The 18527-nt window shown below is 37.3% G+C and overlaps 2 protein-coding genes across 5 annotated transcripts in view; one reads left to right on the plus strand and one right to left on the minus strand.

Moving 5' to 3' along the window:
- The window catches only part of tbc1d10b (TBC1 domain family, member 10b), a 26151-nt gene extending 15956 nt beyond the window's left edge, over window positions 1-10195 (plus strand). For 2 of the 4 annotated variants that reach the window (XM_068217079.2, XM_073941396.1), the window contains 6 exons: window positions 324-430; window positions 1896-2010; window positions 2117-2182; window positions 2274-2463; window positions 4659-4813; window positions 4900-10195. In XM_068217079.2, the coding sequence (XP_068073180.1) occupies window positions 324-430; window positions 1896-2010; window positions 2117-2182; window positions 2274-2463; window positions 4659-4813; window positions 4900-5763 (1497 nt within the window). In that variant the 3' untranslated portion in view covers window positions 5764-10195. The remainder of the gene's footprint in view (window positions 1-323; window positions 431-1895; window positions 2011-2116; window positions 2183-2273; window positions 2464-4658; window positions 4814-4899) is intronic. The other 2 variants (NM_001365255.1, NM_001365256.1) reach the window with 1 other exon arrangement.
- mylpfa (myosin light chain, phosphorylatable, fast skeletal muscle a) lies at window positions 10089-15577 on the minus strand. Its single transcript, NM_131188.2, is given in 7 exon segments — window positions 10089-11025; window positions 13046-13094; window positions 13189-13267; window positions 13347-13451; window positions 13526-13601; window positions 14718-14813; window positions 15520-15577. Coding segments are annotated over 7 exon segments (510 nt in total). The 5' UTR covers window positions 15523-15577; the 3' UTR covers window positions 10089-10923.
- Between the last annotated feature and the right edge of the window lie 2950 nt (window positions 15578-18527).

The raw sequence follows: 18527 nt of genomic DNA on the forward strand, positions 1-18527 counted from the left end.
ACGATTTTTTTTTTTTTTGTCGTTTTAGCGATTAATGATGGTAAGAATTGAAAACGATAGTGTAGATTTGGAGCGTTGATAAATAGGTAATTTTCAAATCTATCTGCAATAATGTAGACGTAGGCATATTATGACTAGTGAGCCTTTTTGTTACATCTACAATCTTTTGGAACAGACTAGAAAATATCTTCCTGTGGCAAATTGTTGCACACTGTTTTTATACTCACTTTACAGTTTTAAATCTTACTTTAACTGCTCGACATGATTCTTTTTGTTATCAGAGACATATCTGTTAAAGTTTCTTTTTTTTATGTGTGTGTCAGGAGTTGGAGCAGGAGCAGGGGGATCCCAAGTGGTTGGACATCATAGAGAAGGACTTGCACAGGCAGTTTCCATTTCACGAGATGTTTGCTGCTCGCGGAGGACACGGGTAAGTACAAAGGAAGGATTTATCAAGGGAAGGGTGATGTAAGGCTTTTATTTAGATGATTACAAAATATGGGTTTTTTCCCTTCTGTGTTTTAGTCTCTTAGTCTTTGTTTATTGATACCAGCACTGATCCTCTCAGTTTTGCTCTTCCCCCACGCTTTTCACACTTTCCTCCTCTGCTCAGTGTGTTGTTTCATCTGTTGAATTATATGGAATATTTCCAGCATACAAAATACTTAAAAACAGTAAATGAACAGTAAACTTTAAACTCTATCTATCTATCTATCTATCTATCTATCTATCTATCTATCTATCTATCTATCTATCTGTCTGTCTGTCTGTCTGTCTGTCTGTCTGTCTGTCTGTCTGTCTGTCTGTCTGTCTGTCTGTCTGTCTGTCTGTCTGTCTGTCTGTCTGTCTGTCTGTCTGTCTGTATGTCTGTCTGTCTGTCTGTCTGTCTGTCTGTCTGTCTGTCTGTCTGTCTGTCTGTCTGTCTGTCTGTATGTCTGTCTGTCTGTCTGTCTGTCTGTCCATCCAAAAAATTCCAATTCGTAACTACCGCAAAAACAGATAGGGATCTTTTTATACCCCCTAAAAAGCCTGCAACAGCTCATAAAACAAAACTCCCCCTTTAAAAAAAAAAATTGTTATATTTTAATATTTATAATTTATTGCATACACATTTACCTTTCGCATGCACAGTTCATAAAACATAACTTAACAAACTACTTTTTTTTCTTAAATACAAATGCATCTTTTTTTTGTGTATGCCCAAAGAAAAATACTTTAGTCTGAAGTTGTAGTTTTAAGGAAATAACTTGAAAACAGAGCATGCTTAATGTTAAAAATCATGATTAAACTTTGTTACACCTGAAGTGTGTGTGGAGAGATAGCATGCAATCCTGAATTGTTACTGTGCTTGAACAGTCAGATACATACAGTTATATTATGTAAACATTCAGTTATGTCTTAAGTGAACATATGAAGTAGGGTGAATAATGCTGACCTTATGATACGTCTTTAACATAATAGACCTTTTGTGGTTATTAGAGTAATTTAAAGTAATTTGGATTAAAAGATCATATTGTGAGCCAAATGAATATTCAGGCTGGCCAGAATATACTGGCTGCACGATGTATTGGTTCAGCATACATATTTTTGTATATTTTATTCAGATGCAATTCCCAGCAAAATCATCACAATTAATGTAAAATGATGAATTATTTCCAAATAGTGGTCTTATGAAATTACATTCATATTATATATATTCATATTTAATATATATTGCTAAAAAATAAATATAGCTGTCACTTTTTTCCAATGTTGTATAGCCCTAGTTCAGTCCTAAATGACTCTTACCACATCAAATAAAAATCAATGGTGTCTATCCAAAACTTTAATCTACATTTCCATCCTTTTTTTTTTTTTTTACTCATGTCTGTATTTCCCTTTCTTTGTGTGTTCAGGCAGCAGGACCTGTACCGTATACTGAAAGCCTACACCGTCTACCGGCCAGATGAGGGCTACTGTCAGGCCCAGGCTCCAGTGGCTGCGGTGCTGCTCATGCACATGCCTGCTGAGGTAAAAGAGTATTTTGTTTTGCATAGAGAAACAGGATGACGAATTTATGACTAGAGGAATATCACAGAATATGAACCAGTCACCATTTTCCCTCTCATTTCTTTAGCAAGCCTTCTGGTGTCTGGTGCAAATCTGTGAGAAATTCTTGCCTGGCTACTACAGTGCTGGTTTGGTAAGTGTTCTGCAGCTCAAAGTGACCACAGAGTAGTGTTTGTTTTTATTATTATTAACCACTCTTTTTCTCTTCCACTTCTGTCTTGCAGGAAGCGATCCAGCTGGATGGAGAGATTTTTTTCTCTCTTCTGAGGAGAGTGTGTCCCATGGCCTACCGTCACCTGAAGAAATTTAAGATTGACCCTATACTCTATATGACAGAATGGTTCATGTGCATTTTCTCCCGCACACTGCCTTGGTCTTGTGTTCTGCGGGTCTGGGACATGTTCTTCTGTGAAGGTTAGTTATACTTTTAAGAACGAAGCAGCTTTTGAGTCAAGTTGTTTCAAATTAAAATGTGTCTAAATGTGCAACAGTCACTATTAGTGATATCTGAATGTAACATAAATTATTTACTTTTAATGAAACTAAAAGTTTAATAAAATCATGAATATGAGAAATTACAATTGAAATAGCTATGTTTCCATCCAAAAATGCGAATTAACTTTATGCGCACAACTGGAATATCTCATAAAATACGTACAAATACAGCAGTGTTTTCATCAAAAGAGAACAAAATTGTCACTTCCTGATTATCTGGCACCAAATATCAACACTAAAAACGGAATTTGCTGCAGTATGAGAAGCTGTGTCAATGTTTTCTTCATTTAATAAATGACTTGTGCCTGAGAGGGCAATCCTGACCCACAGTGAACACCTTGTGGCGTTTGAAGGCGTGAGACGTGGAGTACAGACACTCTTGGCAGTTCTGGAGGTCATTAATAATATAATAACACTAATACTGAAATGGTTAAGGCATTTTAGAATGGCTAAAACAACTTTTCAGATGTTTTACAATGTGCTCAGCCTACTGATTTGTCAATTTGTACACATTTTCATCACCACATGATCTCTTATAACAAAATCACATGACCCATTTAATAAAAAAAAAGTTGTTTTTTATGCGCATATGTAAAATACCCATCAAAATAGGTGGATGGAAACGTAGATACTGACTAAACATCACTTTTAAACTTTAATTTTACTAAACTGCCATCATTTACTTATTCTTTCTTTTCCAAAACCATTTTTGGGGAGGTAGGGGAGATATTTAAAAAAATAACTGGTAGTTGGCACCTATTGACTAGTATTTTTTCTGTATCAGAAAATATATGCTTATCACAGAATAAAGGTTTTATTTTATTGTGCAAAAAAAAGAGACAAACAGCTCGCATATAAATGAAGTTCACATCTATAATCAATTATATATATATATATATATTTCATTAGTTCTCACTTGTATTTTATTAGTTGAAATTCTCCTGCTTATTTCTTAAAAAGCATGTTTACTTGCATTATTCATAATGAAACAATTGAAACATGAAGCATATATAAAACTGCTTGTTGTCATAATTTCTTTTTAAGTTTGACTATCACTTATTCTCACCCTGGTGCCATTTATTTATGAATATACTGGAAAAAAATGTATATATCAATAGCATATATCTATATAATGTATATCATACATATATATATACTCACTGGCCACTTAGGTACACCTTACTATTACTGAGTTGGACCCTCTTTTGCCTTCAGAGCTGCCTTAATCCTTTGTGCCATAGATTAAACAAGGTGCTGGAAATATTTCTCAGAGATTTTTGTCCACATTGACATGATAGCATTACACAGTTGCTGCAGATTTGTCGGCTGCACATCCATTATGTGAATGTCCCATTTCAACACATCCCAAACGTGCTCTATTGGATTGAGATCTGGTGACTCTGGAGGCCATTTGAGTACAGTAAACTCATTGTCATGTTCAAGAAACTAGTCGGAAATAATTTGTGCTTTGTGACATGGTGCATTATCCTGCTGGAAGTAGCCATTAGAAGATGGGTACACTGTAGTCATAAAAGGATGGACATGGTCAGCAACAATACTTAGGTTAGCTGTGGCATAGACACAATGCTCAATTGGTACTAATCCGCCCAAAGTGTTTCAAGAAAATATCCCTCAAAATGGAGGATGGCAGGATGGATCCATGCTTTCATGTTGTTGACTCCACTGGTTCTCACTTGCGAATGATTCTCACTCTACCATTCAAATGTCGCAGCAAAAATTGAGACTCGTGTATATATATAAGTATATATGTATGTATGTATGTGTGTATGTATGTATTTATATATATTTTTATATATATGTATGTATATATATTTTTTTATATATGTATGTATGTATGTATGTATGTATATATATATATATATGTGTGTGTGTGTGTGTGTGTGTATATATATATATATATATATATATATATATATATATATATATATGATAGATGTATATAGATATAGATATGAATTTAAAAGAGTTGTCATTTTAAATGTCAAAAGTGAATTATTATCAGTGTTGAAAACTGTTCAATATTTTGATGGATTGGTTTTAGCATTATGTGCCAAATAGAGAGTATAAATGTATATTTTTGTGTTGTCTGTCAGGAGTGAAGATCGTGTTTAGGGTGGGTTTGGTGCTCCTCAAGCAGATGTTGGGGTCTGTGGATAAGCTCCGGGAACTGCAGGGCATGTACGAGACTATGGATCGTCTGAGGAATATCCCGCCCGAATCTATTAAGGAGGATGTTCTGGTGCAAGAGGTGTGTGCACAAACTCTCATTTACTGTAGGAGAAGCAGTGGTTGTGTCCACAATATCCTTTCCCATACTTTCTGTTCTGTTTTCAGGTGATCTCTCTGTCTGTGACTGAGGCCCTCATCGAGAGGGAGTGCAGTATTCAGGTGCGTAAGTGGCGGGAATCTCGTGGAGAGTTGACTCACCAGCCGGTGCGCCGTTTGCATGGCACAAGGGCCATCTACGAGCAGAAACAGCGGGCTGCTGCAATCAGCTCTGGTGGGAGCCTGTCATTCCTGGGCGCTCATGTCCCTCCACCTGGGCCTTTACGTGCTTCATCAAGCCTCCTGTCACTTCCTGGACTTAGAAAGTCCAAGACGCCGTTTCATTCACAAAATAAAAAGGGCTCCATCTCTGGCAGTTTGGGTCAGGATATCGTTCCACTGCAGCCCCTTGGTGGTGGCACCAGCGCAGTGGCTTCAAAACCTCCAATGCCACATGCCACTAACACGGGAGCCAGTGTGCGTCCCCCAGCTCCACATGGGCCTAGTCCGCTAGCTACGACATCATCTACTACCACACCACCTGCTCCAACCGCACACGCATCCACTGCAAACATGCTCCAGCCCTCACCTAAAGTTGTGTCTGAGCACATCACCCCCACAATCCCATCACCCACTGCAAACAACGCACCATTACCACCCTGCCCAGAGATCACAAAAACGGCAGTGGAGGAAGACGGGAAGAAGAAGAAGAAAACCAAGGAGGACAAGAAGCGGGAGAAAGAGGAGGAGAAGCAGAAATCCCGTGAGAAGAAAGAGAAGGAGAAGAACGAGAAGGAAAGGCTGAAGAAGGAGAAGGAAAAAGCTGAGAAGGAGAAGAAAAAGGAGAAGGGGAGTAAGAAAAAGGACAAAAGCGGAGCTGGAGGAGAGACTGAAGAGAAGAATGGAGCCGCAGCGGCGAAAGATTTGGCCTAATTTTTGCCGTTCCTTCAGCAAGAAGAAGAATAAGAACAGGAGAATGCAGGACAAAAGAGGACAAGGAATTAAAATGTCTTCAGGCCAAGAGAGAGAAACAGAGAGGGAAAATGAACAATCTCCTCTAACATCCATTTCATCTCAAGAACTCATTTCACAAAGATAACTAGACCACTGCATCTGCCCTGCCTTCCTCATGGTCTCATCTGCACAGTGTTTTCACCCAGTGCCGAAACAGGAAGGGGTTATTTATTTGTTTTTGGAAGGTGGATGCCTGCTTGATGAGATCGGCTGTATGATTAGTTATATTTCTAGAGTACTGGGTGCCATGATATACAGAGACCTCTAGCGCCATCTGTGCCAGTCCTGTCCCGCTCAATCCCCCACTGTCCATCATTCACAAGAGAGGGGTCTCAAAACCAGAATACCTGAATAAAACATTTCTGCTGCATGACGGTGTGCGGCGGTGACTAGTAATAACTTATCTGTGAGTGTTCTGGAGGACCTATTTATTCATCGTACTGTTGATTGTTAGTGTGTGTTTGTGTGTTCTTGTATGTCTGTGCCTTGGCAGTGTAGTGAATCGTGTCACATTCTCGTGCTGCAGACGGGTCTCGCCGCTTCCCTGAGGAACTTGTCCTTCCAGTCTCAGTCTTTTGGGGGACTTGTATGTTTTGGGGAGTGGTTGAACAGCATGGAAAAGGTACGTTCTTCTTAACAGTGGAAACGGACACTTTTAGCTATCCCAGTTAACCTAAGAAATAAAAGATCAATATAAACATCGTCTATTTCCACTCAGAGACCCCCAAACCATAAAATAGATATTAGCCTGTTCTGAGATTCACTCCGAAGTCTTCTCTTTGTTCTTTTTCGAACTAATGGCATTACATAAATTGCAGAAAATGTTTAAAATGATCTACCGAGCGTGTAGGTCACTCCAGGTATCTGTGTGGTTTGATGTTAAATATCTTGATGTTGATATGGGTGTCAGTTCAGACTAGGATCTTAACAAATGTATGCACTGAGGCCTGTTGATTTTCACCACTGATCGGTTCTTTAATGTAGGCACTCTCTAATCCAGCTCACACGACTCCTTAAGTCTGCACCTTGTTCATTGGGAAGGTTTTGGTGCAGCGCTGTAGCATTAACCTTTGACCTCTGAAGCCCTTTGCTTCAGGTTGTAATGTTTTGACGTGTAAAAACTTAATTTAACCGGATGGAACCATATAATATCTATTACAGCTGTTATTAGTCTTGTTTTGGATTAGATTTTTTTATTTTTCTACGCTGGAGGCCTGGTAGACTGGAATGGCAGTGAGTTTTGTTTTACGAGAGTGTTGTATTTAATCACAGGATTGATATTTCTGTTATTTTTAAGCGCTGAAAATTATTTTTGCACATTTCTTCTCCCAACATCCTGGAGAACAAATCTAAGCAGTTATTATTTATTTAGACATTTTATAATCACTCGCTTGTCTGCAGTATTTGTGGTTTGGGAGATGGTGGTTTAATACTGATTATTGTTTATTTTTTCGAGTGCGTTATGATTATTGTGTCCCATTGAAGGGGGAAATTAGCCCAAAGAGTTGTGAGAGAAAAGATTTTGTGTTTATCAAATATCGTCCTTAACAAAACCTTCACCCAAACAGTGTTACTCCTTGTTTGAAGTGAACACCGATTGAACCTGTAATCCACTGACCCCTCAGTATTATGAATAATTTGATGCATTCACCAGGTGATTGGACCATGCTTTTAGGACTTTCAGCATATAGTATTTTCTGTCAAGGCAGAGTAGATCTGAAGTAGTATCTGGGTTGCAATACAGTAGCCAAATACTCAATGTTAATATTGTAATGGCGTCTCATGTGTTTACTAGACTTGTTGCATCATTCAGTCTCAACTGCAGGAAGTCCGTTTTCCTCCTGACCTGTCAGTAGTGCCCTAACTGACCTCAATGGTCATTGCTTCCTCTTAAGGCACTACTGTTCAAAAAGAAAGCAAGCAAATTATGTCTATGCAAACTTTGTTTTTAACTTTCCGCACAACGAAACCCAAGAACTGTTGAAGGAAACGTGGAGTGGGATGCAAGTGGTTAGATCCAGATCACCCGGATGATCTAGATTTATTAACCTGAAGAATTGTTCCAAGCACTAGCATAAACCTGATTTTGTACCTGTCAGGCCATCTTCACTAACACCATCCATCTTGTCTGAATCGCAACCAAGAGTACGACAGGTGGACTTAAAATGTTTGGACGCTGTGCTCACCAATAATTAATGCAAGGCCATCCAGTGTTGGTTTACTAATACTCTGAGACAGCTGGGACAGGGTGTAAAATAGCTTGACTTGTCTTACGGATTTCTGCATTGGTAAATATGCCCCAATGTATGTTGTAGGATCGCTGTAAAATTAATTTTAAATAATTTAAGTTTTGCATTTTACTGTTTGTTTAGGTTAGCACTCTCATCCTGTCCTTTGTATGTCTCATGCTTGTTTTTAAGTTTACATGAAACTATTTTACATTTGAGAATGAAATAAATTCATAGACAGTTGTTCTAAAACTGCAGAAGAGGAAGTTCACAGTGTATTTAATAATTACAGTTGTGATGAATAATAAATCATAATATATTAAAAGCTCCATCAAGAGTGTGTTTTTTCTGCTAATGAAGTATTTTGAGTGTCATAGATTTATTGTGCTACACTGAAGCAGCAATAATCAAATTTGTCATTTAACCAGGGGTAGATTTATCCAATAAGCGAGGTAAGCGCCCGCTTGGGGCCCCAGGAAATCTGAAGGCCCCAAAATAAATAACTAAAAGTAGAAATTATATCAATACATTTTATATAACGATACAATGGGTAGTACAATCTACTCACAGCAAGAAGGTCACTGGTTCAAGCCTCGGCTGGGTCAGGTGGCATTTCTGTGTTCTCCCTGTGTTCGCGTGGATTTCCTCCAGGTGCTCCAGTTTTCACCAATCCAAAGACGTGGTATAGGAGAATTGGGTAGGCCAAATTGTCGGTAGTGCATGTGTGTGAGTGTGTATGGGTGTTTCCCAGTGATGGGTTGCAATTTACAGCAGGAAGGGCATCCACTGCGTAAAACATATGCTGGATAAGTTGGCGGTTCATTCCACTGTGGCAACCCCAGATTAATAAAGGGACTAAGCCAAAAAAAATGAATGAATATAACATTGTTTCTATCATATTTTGTATGATGAGGGTATGACAATTTTAATTTGAACGTAATTATTACATCTTTGCAAATGTGACCCCCACCTGCGATCATGGAGCAGTCCAGCAGTCGAATCTGTAAAAATTTTGTTTTACAAAAACAAGTTTTACCAGATGTTTTGTGTCATTATTATTTAGCATTAAGATAAAATGTGGAAAAGTAGATTGAGTGATTTAAGAAAAACAAACATCAAAAGAAATTAAAGTACAAATGGTGCATATTATGACGTTTGGGCCCCATTGGCTGAATTGCTTAGGGCCCCCAAATCACTAAATCAGCCCCTGCATTTAACGTTATACTTTAATACAAATGTGTAGTTTTATGCCAGGGTTATGACTGGTATGTCCCAGATTGCAAAATTACATAATTTCAACCTAAAATCAATGTTCTTTTGACGCTGAATCAATGTCACCGACATTAATTCAGTGCCGGTATGCTATCTGGGGTATTTCACAATTAACGTTCAAACATTTTTTCTTGGGTAGGGAGAAGAATAAAACCCATTTTGATGGGCTATTATTACAGTTCTTATTGAATATTAACTTTATATGGCAATGTGCCAAAATACGTTTGCATGACTACGTACGCGACCAGTAGAAATGGCGCGAAGTTTTGAGGTGGAAATTTTACCTTAGGGATTAATCCTGTTTTACAATTCTCTTGTAGTCAAGACTCATATTTCGTGTATAATTAAACTATATTTGTTGAGCAAGCTGTTTATTATACATTTATAAATTTATAGAAACTTTCAGTTTTAAGTGTTTTCACATAGATTTTTGTTGTTGTTGAATGATTGTGAATACTTTACGCAATTAGAAAGTGGGCTTGCTACATTAAAACACTTAAAACCTATAGATTGAGGTAAGTGGATGTTAGCAGCTGTGCAATTATTTGTAGTACTGTAGTACTAATAGTGCCCAGCAGAGAGCGCTGTTCACATGCACAGTCATATTTGTGATTTACTGCATAGTAGATCCGCAGTCTTATGCAACCCTTACCCGCCTTACATTACCACCTATAAGCTCTGTGATTACACCTGAGACAAGAGAGTTTCATCTCGCCTATCACACACAGCCAGCAGACACTGCAGTACAAAAAGATGTTTTATTCACAGTTTGTGTCTTTTATTGGTTACAGAAGAGGTTTGGCAGAGCAAAGCAGGCCCAGATGCAGAAAGCAAAAAAAGAAAAAAGAAAAGATGGACAGAGAAATAGAGAAGAGGAGGGGAGAGGGGGAGTGAAGAGGTTATGTTTTCTTTCAGTCCCTGCTCTCCTCTCTTCCTAGGATGGTCTGTCCCTCTCACTCCCTCTGTGATGAGCTCGGCATCGCTTTTAGGAGGCTAAACTCACTCAGCACAAAACCCTCATTTTCTCTTTCTCTTTTTAGTCAACCACCAGAGGAGGAAATGAGAATGATGACTGGTTCCTCTATTATAGAGTGAGATCACTCCATCGTGCTTCTTTCCCCCTCAGAGTGAGCACTCTTCCACATTGATCTAGAGAGATGTTTCAGCCCCAAACTATAGATGCCTTCGTTTCAACTCCTAAGACTGCAGCAGAAGAAGCAGCGACTTTCATGCAAGCTTGACTGAAATGAAAGAGAGGTGGTCGCGGGTAACGAGTGAGAAACAGAGAGAAAGAGAGAATGTGAGAGATACAGAAATGATGTTCATTTTATTGAAAACAATCCAATGTCCCCACTCGACAGACACTGTGGTCGTGTTCCTCTCCACCCTCCCAATTCAGTCCCAGCGAGACAAGTCTTTGGTAAGATGGAGAGTGTAAGTGCTTGGAGTAACAACGATGGTAGAAAGCAAGAAAGGGAGGAAGAAAAACAAAAGTTAGAGAAGGCCAGACAACAGACTGGGAGGATTAAGCTGTGAGGGATGCATGTTCTTCTCTTCGTTTTCTTGATTCCAAGGTAGTTTACTCCTCCTTCTCCTCTCCGTGTGTGATGACGTAGCAGATGTTCTTGTAGTCAACATTGCCAGCCACATCTGGGGGGAAGGCGGCCCACAGATTCTTCATCTAAAGGTGGAAGAATGAAGTCAGATGAAGATACGGTTGAGGTCAGAAATATATGCCCCCTTTGGATTTTATTTTTATTTTTTTATATTTCCCAAATAACTTTAACAGAGCAAGGAAAATTTCACAATATTTTTTCTTCTGGAGAAAGTCTTATTTGTTTTATTTCGACTTGAATAAAAGCAGTTTTTATTTTTTAATAAACATCAAAGGTCAAATAGTTACAGAACAAACCATTGTTATACAATAACTTGCCTAATTCCCCTAACCTGCCTAGTTCACCTAATTAACCTAGTTAAGCCTTTCAATGTCACTTTAAGCTGTATGGAAGTGTCTTGAAATATATCTAGTCAAATATTTACTGTCATCATGGCAAAAATAAAAGGAATCGGTTATTAGAAATGAGTTATTGAAACTATTATGTTTAGAAATGTGCTGAAAAAATCTGCTCTCCATTAAACAGAAATTGGGGAAATAAATTAACAGGGGTTCTAATAATTCAAGGGAGGCCAATAATTCAGAATTCTGACAACTGTATATTCAACAGAAATTAAAAAAAAAAAAAAAAGTAAAATAGATTATCAATCAAACATGTTGAAGGCGTTGGTTCAGTACATTGCTGGTTGGATAGATGTAGATGTGAATGCAAGCTTGCAGCTGATTGGAAGAAAGGGACAGGCTATTGCGAACCAAATATTTAGAGAAGTCTGGTGCAGGGGTGGATTTAACCAATAGGTAAGCGGCTGCTATAGGGCGCCAGGAAATCTCAGGCTCCCAGTAAATGTCTAGAAGTATAAATTATTCCTATAAACTATACATAACATTGTTTTCTATCATATTTTGTATGGTGATAGTCAAACTAAAAAAATTATAAATTAAAATATAATATTATTATGTTATTTTATTTTATGTAATATTCATTCATTTATTTTTTTTGGCTCCTTTTATTCATCAGGGGTCACTACAGCTGAATGAACCACTAACTTATCCAGCATATGTTTTACACAGCGAATGCCCTTCCAGCCGCAACCCAATACTGGGAACTGTTATGTAATAATGATATCATAAAATAAAATATTAATATTATTATTAACGTTACATCTGCACAAATTTGTTCCTAATCATCACCACCCCTAATCATAGAGCAATCCAGCGTATACACTACCAGTCAAAAGATTAAGGTCGTTTTTTTTTATGTTTTTTTTTTAAAGAAAATTATTCTGTTCATCAAGGTGGCATTTATTAAATGTAAAAAAAAAATTGAATTGTTAAATATTTATTTATTACTTATTGTATGTAGTTTCAATTAAAATTAGTCTTGATGAGCAGGATAAGCTTATTTTTAAACATTTGGTCGATAGTGAATATATATTATTTTTTGTTGTAAATTAATTTTAAGAAAATTAATCATTTAAGAAGTAGTCATTGCATTATGATAGAGCATAGAAAAGATGTTTTATGTGATATAAAAAAATCTAAATAAATAAAAATGAAAAGTAGAAAGGGTTAATTTTAGGACTGATGGGACCCAAAATGTCCCAAAACACCATTAAAGGTGCTGGTTTTAATAAGTGGCAATGTTTTGAAATTGTTTTAAAATATTTTTAACTTTAAGATGTCTGTGATAGCTATTATTATATTGTTTTGTTTTGTTTCAGCAGATAAATAATCGCTGTGAGATTATGCTTGGTTTTGAAGGGAAAATAACATTTATAATAAATAGCATTAATTACATTGAGTTGATTCATAATTACATTGATTCATTTTGCTGCTCTAGTGGATTCTAGTTTACTTCATATCGACTGAACTGTAATTAAAATTAAACAAAAGTAGAAAGCGTGCATTTTAGAACTGTTAAAATCACTAAATCTGCCCCTCATCTAGTGTACATCACCAAAGTGGAGTTGACATTTTGTTTAAAAATTAGGAGGTTAGAAATACTAATAATGAAATCTGCATGGGTGGATTGTTCACCATAGGATAAATACATGCACTCATCATGAGGACATTACTCTGATCTTACCTCCTCTGCGGTGAACCTGTCGCACTGAGTGGTCAAAAGCTCCTCAAGGCTGAAAGAGAGAGAAAGAGCAGCGCTCAGACATGGAAACCTTGATTGTGTCGTGTGTGCATAGAAATGAAGAGTCATTGAATATATAGACTTACAATTCCTTCTTGATGGATCCAGTGCCCTCAGGGTCCAGCACCTTGAAGGCAGACACGATGACGTCTTCGGGGTCAGCACCTTTCAGAGAAACAAAGCGCAGGTTACACTTACTGAAAACCAAAAGGAATAAAAGATAGAAAAAGTGACGTTTGCACACCCTTCAACTTCTCTCCGAACATGGTGAGGAAAACGGTGAAGTTGATTGGGCCGCTGGCTTCCTTGATCATGGCCTCCAGCTCCTCATTCTTCACATTCAGCTGGCCTGTAGAGAGATGAGGACGGTCAACACGGGATCATGGATATGTTTGTGAAGGACACAATTGAGAAAAGACGCACCCATTGAGGCCAACACGTCCCTAAGGTCGTCTTTGCTGATGATACCGTCTCTGTTCTGGTCAATGATTGTGAAAGCCTATTGTGTGCAAGACAGAAAAAAAGACAAGTGAGATTCCTGGAAACACATCATTAAGGTAATTCATCATATAAAATTCCAACGTTTATCTCTATCCTGACAGCAATGAAGCAAAGTGCCCTTTTCAATCACATGAAGCTCAAAGAGAGTTGCTTAATTTAAATAACGGCAGCTGCTGGCTCCTATCTGACCCCCACAGAGACCCTCGCTGATCCTTCTTTCCATCTGGGAGACGTGTTAAGTCAAACCCAACTGTACTGTCAGACATTCCAGAAGAGGCACTTGAGAAGACTGTATTACCAAACCATTCACATCCTTACTTGGCTCAGTAGCGCCCTAGCCTGATGCTAAATTCAGTCCCCTCACCCTTTCAGAATGTGTGCACATGCTCTTTTGCTTTGTGTTTAAGATAATGATGCTAATTCAGATTAATTGTGATATTTGAGGATCATAACTTGTGGTGACTACTGATAATCCTTTTTTTTTTTTAAATCTTTGGTTATATCACTTTTTTGGGACCACTATCTTCTTAGGGTCCTACAATATAAACATTAACTTTTTTTTGTCATTTTAATATCTTTAATATTTTAATCACACTTCCAAGTTAGAGACCTATTCAGTAATGCTCTGTTTTATCTTGAGTATGAGCATCATACATTTAATTTTCTCTGTTTCTCTGGCATGTGCTGTGATCTTCAGCTGCTCTCCCGTTGGGATCATAAAAGGAGTGCCTGACAGGTGGGTTTTGACTTTAGCAGATGAGATAAAAAGAATAGATTAAGTTATTCTGTTAACCCACCCCAGATGCCATTCTGACCATAAAACGAGCCTTAATATAGATACCCTTCAACCTTCCTCTCTTTGGGGGATAAAACAGACCCTATTCCTCATAATAACAGAATTGTGCCATATTAGCATTAACTTGCTCGTTCCAATTATAATTTATTGCTTTAAACTTGTGCCTGCTAATATTTACCCAAATCAAATGTATTCAGATTAGTTAATTTACAGTGAATTGAAGAATATTTACTTCTAAATCATACAATATAGCATATACAAATATGAATCATTGGGTGCCAGGATATGCTATTTATTACAAGATCTGGAAATATTTACCTCTTTGTACTCCTGAATCTGGCTCTGCTCAAACATGGAGAAGACGTTGGAGGAACCCTCTCCTCCTGCTGCCCTCCTCTTGGCCTTCTTGGGTGCCTAGATAGACAAGAAAATGCATTTTCTCTCATAATTTAGCACATACATACGCATATAATTGACATTTTGTCCTGTTTTCAATAAAATAAGAAAATCTTGTTCATGTAAAAGGCTTATATCTTCATAAAATAAGTTAATTCATAAAACATTTGGATATAAATCTACTCATAAAACACATACTAATGAAGCAGACATTAATGCATGATGTACATGCAAATAAGGATTTCTCTAAACGTTTTCTAATTAATTATTAAATATGTATCTTTTTTATTGTATTTTTTATTTACCTTGATATGATTGAGTTCATATTGGTTCATTAATTAATGTTTTCTAGTGAATTTTGAATTTGTTATGAATCAAAACTTATAATCTACTACTAATACTACAAACTCAATTTTTAATTAATGCTAAATGTTAACAAATATGTTTTTTTTAATGGGAAATAAAGGCAAAATCACTCAATGTTGCATATTCAAACAAGTCAGAAGTAACTAAGTTCTGACTTGCTTCCAAAAACAGGTTCAGATTAAAATGTCCATTTTATATTATCCTGTTAAATGTATTATAAGTCCAAAAATCTGATGCTGACTCAAAGTGCGATCTCTGTTCCATGTGACCCTCCTGAGAGCGAGGCATTATGTCCTTGGTCCCTATGTGTCCACCTACATGGTGTGGCCAGGTAACAGGTAAGGTACAGGTTACTCACCATGTCGAGACGGTATGTGTGAAGTCTAAGAAGATCAAGAAGAGAAGTCTGAAGCCGCGTAGTGTCCTGTACTTGAGGGGCTTATATACTGACGAAGGCCCCTTGCTAATTATAGACCCAACCTTAAGTGAGGTTTGGGAAATAGCAGACCGAGAGAGAAAGAGGAAAAACTATGAGGTAGGGGGAAAGTGATGGAGGGACACCGGCTGGGATGTACTATCATCTTACAGTGCTCAGAAATAGCTATTGGAGTCTTGGAATGGGATGAATCTGATACTGATGGCAGCGGCCTGCATGTCTCGCGTTGACTAATAAGGACATGGGGACGTAAGGGACTGTTTGAGCTTCATACAATCACATAACTCAATTTGAAATGAATGAGCTGTAGCCACTGAGTCTAAAGGGGACGCAACTCCCTCCCCTAAAGTTAGATTAGCAGCAGATCAATACTGGCTTATCTTGCAGGATTACTTGTTGGATGGGGAGGGTTGCAGTGATAGATCCTGATGGATTTCAATCCAGAGATTTTTTGAGCCAATGATTATGTTGTTCATATTTGTTCACGCCCCTGGCTGATATATAAGAGGACGTTCTGGTGTCTTAACCCTTATTTCAAATCAGCCCTAATCGAAAATAGGTTTTAATGCTTTTCCTAGTATAGTGATGCTGTAAGATTTCGGTTCAAGTGCCCCCACCACACCCGTCCACATGGCCATGCCCATATTCAGCACTCTCTCTCTCTCTCTCTCTCTCTCTCTCTCTGCCGATCGACCTATGACCTCACCCGGTCACTTCAGTGACTGTGAGGTGCCATTTGTGGGAAGCTGCCCTGTGGACAAGCACGTAATTACCCCTTTTTCCCAGTTTTTAGATGGTCAGCACACTACAGCCCTCTGAGTGGTTGATGTTGGACCCTCATGAAGAGAAATTTGAGGCTTAAGACAGTTTTTTTTTGGGAAGGCAGGCATAAGGAACAGCTGTGGGTGACCAAAATAGCTAAACAATCTTGAGCGCTCCTTGCTCTCTTTTTCTTGTCTAATTCATCAGTCACTGTTTTGTCCCCCTTGAGTTTGTTGTGCATTCCCTTCTTTCTTTAGACTAATTTGATATCCTGTGAGTCTGTCGGCTTGTTTTGCTCCTTCTTGTTCCAAAATTGTTTAAGATTAGCATTATTTTACAGTACCTAGAAAAACAGATAATTACAGTGCTCAGAGTAATTGAGTACAGCCCATTTTGAAAATGAATATTTTTCTCCATCTCTCAGTTAATATAGGCAATGTATTTTGGTGCATTTAAACAAAACAGATTTATTAAACAGCTATATTTATTAAAATAATATTTTAGTCACAAAATTGAAAGATAAAACAATTTAAATAAAGCTAAATATTGCAACAAAAAAATTACAACCTACAAATTTTGAACAAATTTTTTTCCATTGTTTTGCTTCTCTTGATTTTTCCCTGTTTTAAAATTTGTATTTAATATTTTTCAATAACATATAAATATGGGTGTAGTAGTTTTTGGACCGTTATCATAAGTTATTTTGTTAAATAAGCTCCAGATTTAGCTTCACTCTCAGAAATAAAGGGTGTAAACTGTCACTGGGGTGGTACCTTTCCAAATGATAAAAATTTGTACCTTAAAGGTCCATAATAAAACCTCAAGGGTATATATTAGTACCTAAAAAGTACAAAAGTGTTTCTCTTAAAATTTTTAGGCACTAATATATACTTTTGAGGTATCAATATGGACCCTTTAAGTACAAATATGTACCTTTTGAAAAGGTACCACCGCAGTGACAGCTTGCGGACCTTTATTTCTGAGAGTGTACTGACTAATCTAATGTATATGCACAAATATAACATTGTATAGCTTCCTATTAAAAATATTAATTTAAAAGACAGATTTGGGTGTTTCCCAGTGTAGGGCTGCAACTGGATGGGCATCCGCTGCATAAAAAATACACTGGATGAGTTGGTGGCTCATTCCTCTGTGGCGAATCCTGATTAATAAAGGGACTAAGCCTAAAAGAAAATGAATGAAGACAGATTTGTGAGGGGTCAACACAAATTTGTAACTTTTTCATTTAGTGGCTAATTCGTACGAACTAATTCGTACATTTTAGTATGATTTGCTCATCCCCCAATGACTGAACTAAACTGGCAAAACATAAAATACTCGCGTTTTCTCTTGAGATCAGGCTAGAGGGGTGTACTCATATATGCTGAGCATGGGACATATGGGGTGATATTTGATGGAGGAATTATTAATTGCTTTAATACATGCTCACAAGTTTTATCGTATTTATATTGTAGTATACTCCCTGTAATGTAAAATAATAGGTTTAAACTAATCATCAATTAGTATGTAGTTGTCCAGAGATTTGTTAACTCATATCTATCTTCAGAACATTACTTGAATTGTAGCTGAATTGCTGTTAGTCAATTAAACATTATCTATTCTAAAAGTCGATTGGCTTTGAAAATATCCCTTCATTTAACATTTTAAAGAATACTTTTGCATTATTTTTAGAGAATTAAGATAAGTAGAGAATACTTCACAGCATTTTTTATCTCTTCCTAACCAAGTCCAACCACGAATATTAGCTGATCTTAAGCAGGCTTTTATTAGCTCAAATTATTGGAATTTTTACAGTGTAAATTAAAATACTACACTGCTTGTTTTGAGATCAGGATTAACTTACACTTGGGTACAAATTTGTTGGAGGAATACATTGTTTTCAAGAAGATTGCTAATTCTCAAAGAAAAAGAAGCAGCTTAGTGACTGCGCATTTTCTTAATTTAGAGGAGATGGTATAGCCTATGCTATATTAACACACTGCTTCTAACTATATATGGTGGAACAGCAGTCAAAGAGTCCACGAGAGAAAGAGAAAGGGAGGGGGTAAATAGACGTTTGGACCTTCATTCGAGGTATTTCAAGTGCTATCTGAAAAATATTTCATGCTCAGCTCATGATTGCTCAAATCGTGTATGATATCTTCATT

Source organism: Danio rerio, chromosome 3 (assembly GCF_049306965.1).
Source record: "Danio rerio strain Tuebingen ecotype United States chromosome 3, GRCz12tu, whole genome shotgun sequence".
Lineage (NCBI taxonomy): Eukaryota > Metazoa > Chordata > Actinopteri > Cypriniformes > Danionidae > Danio > Danio rerio.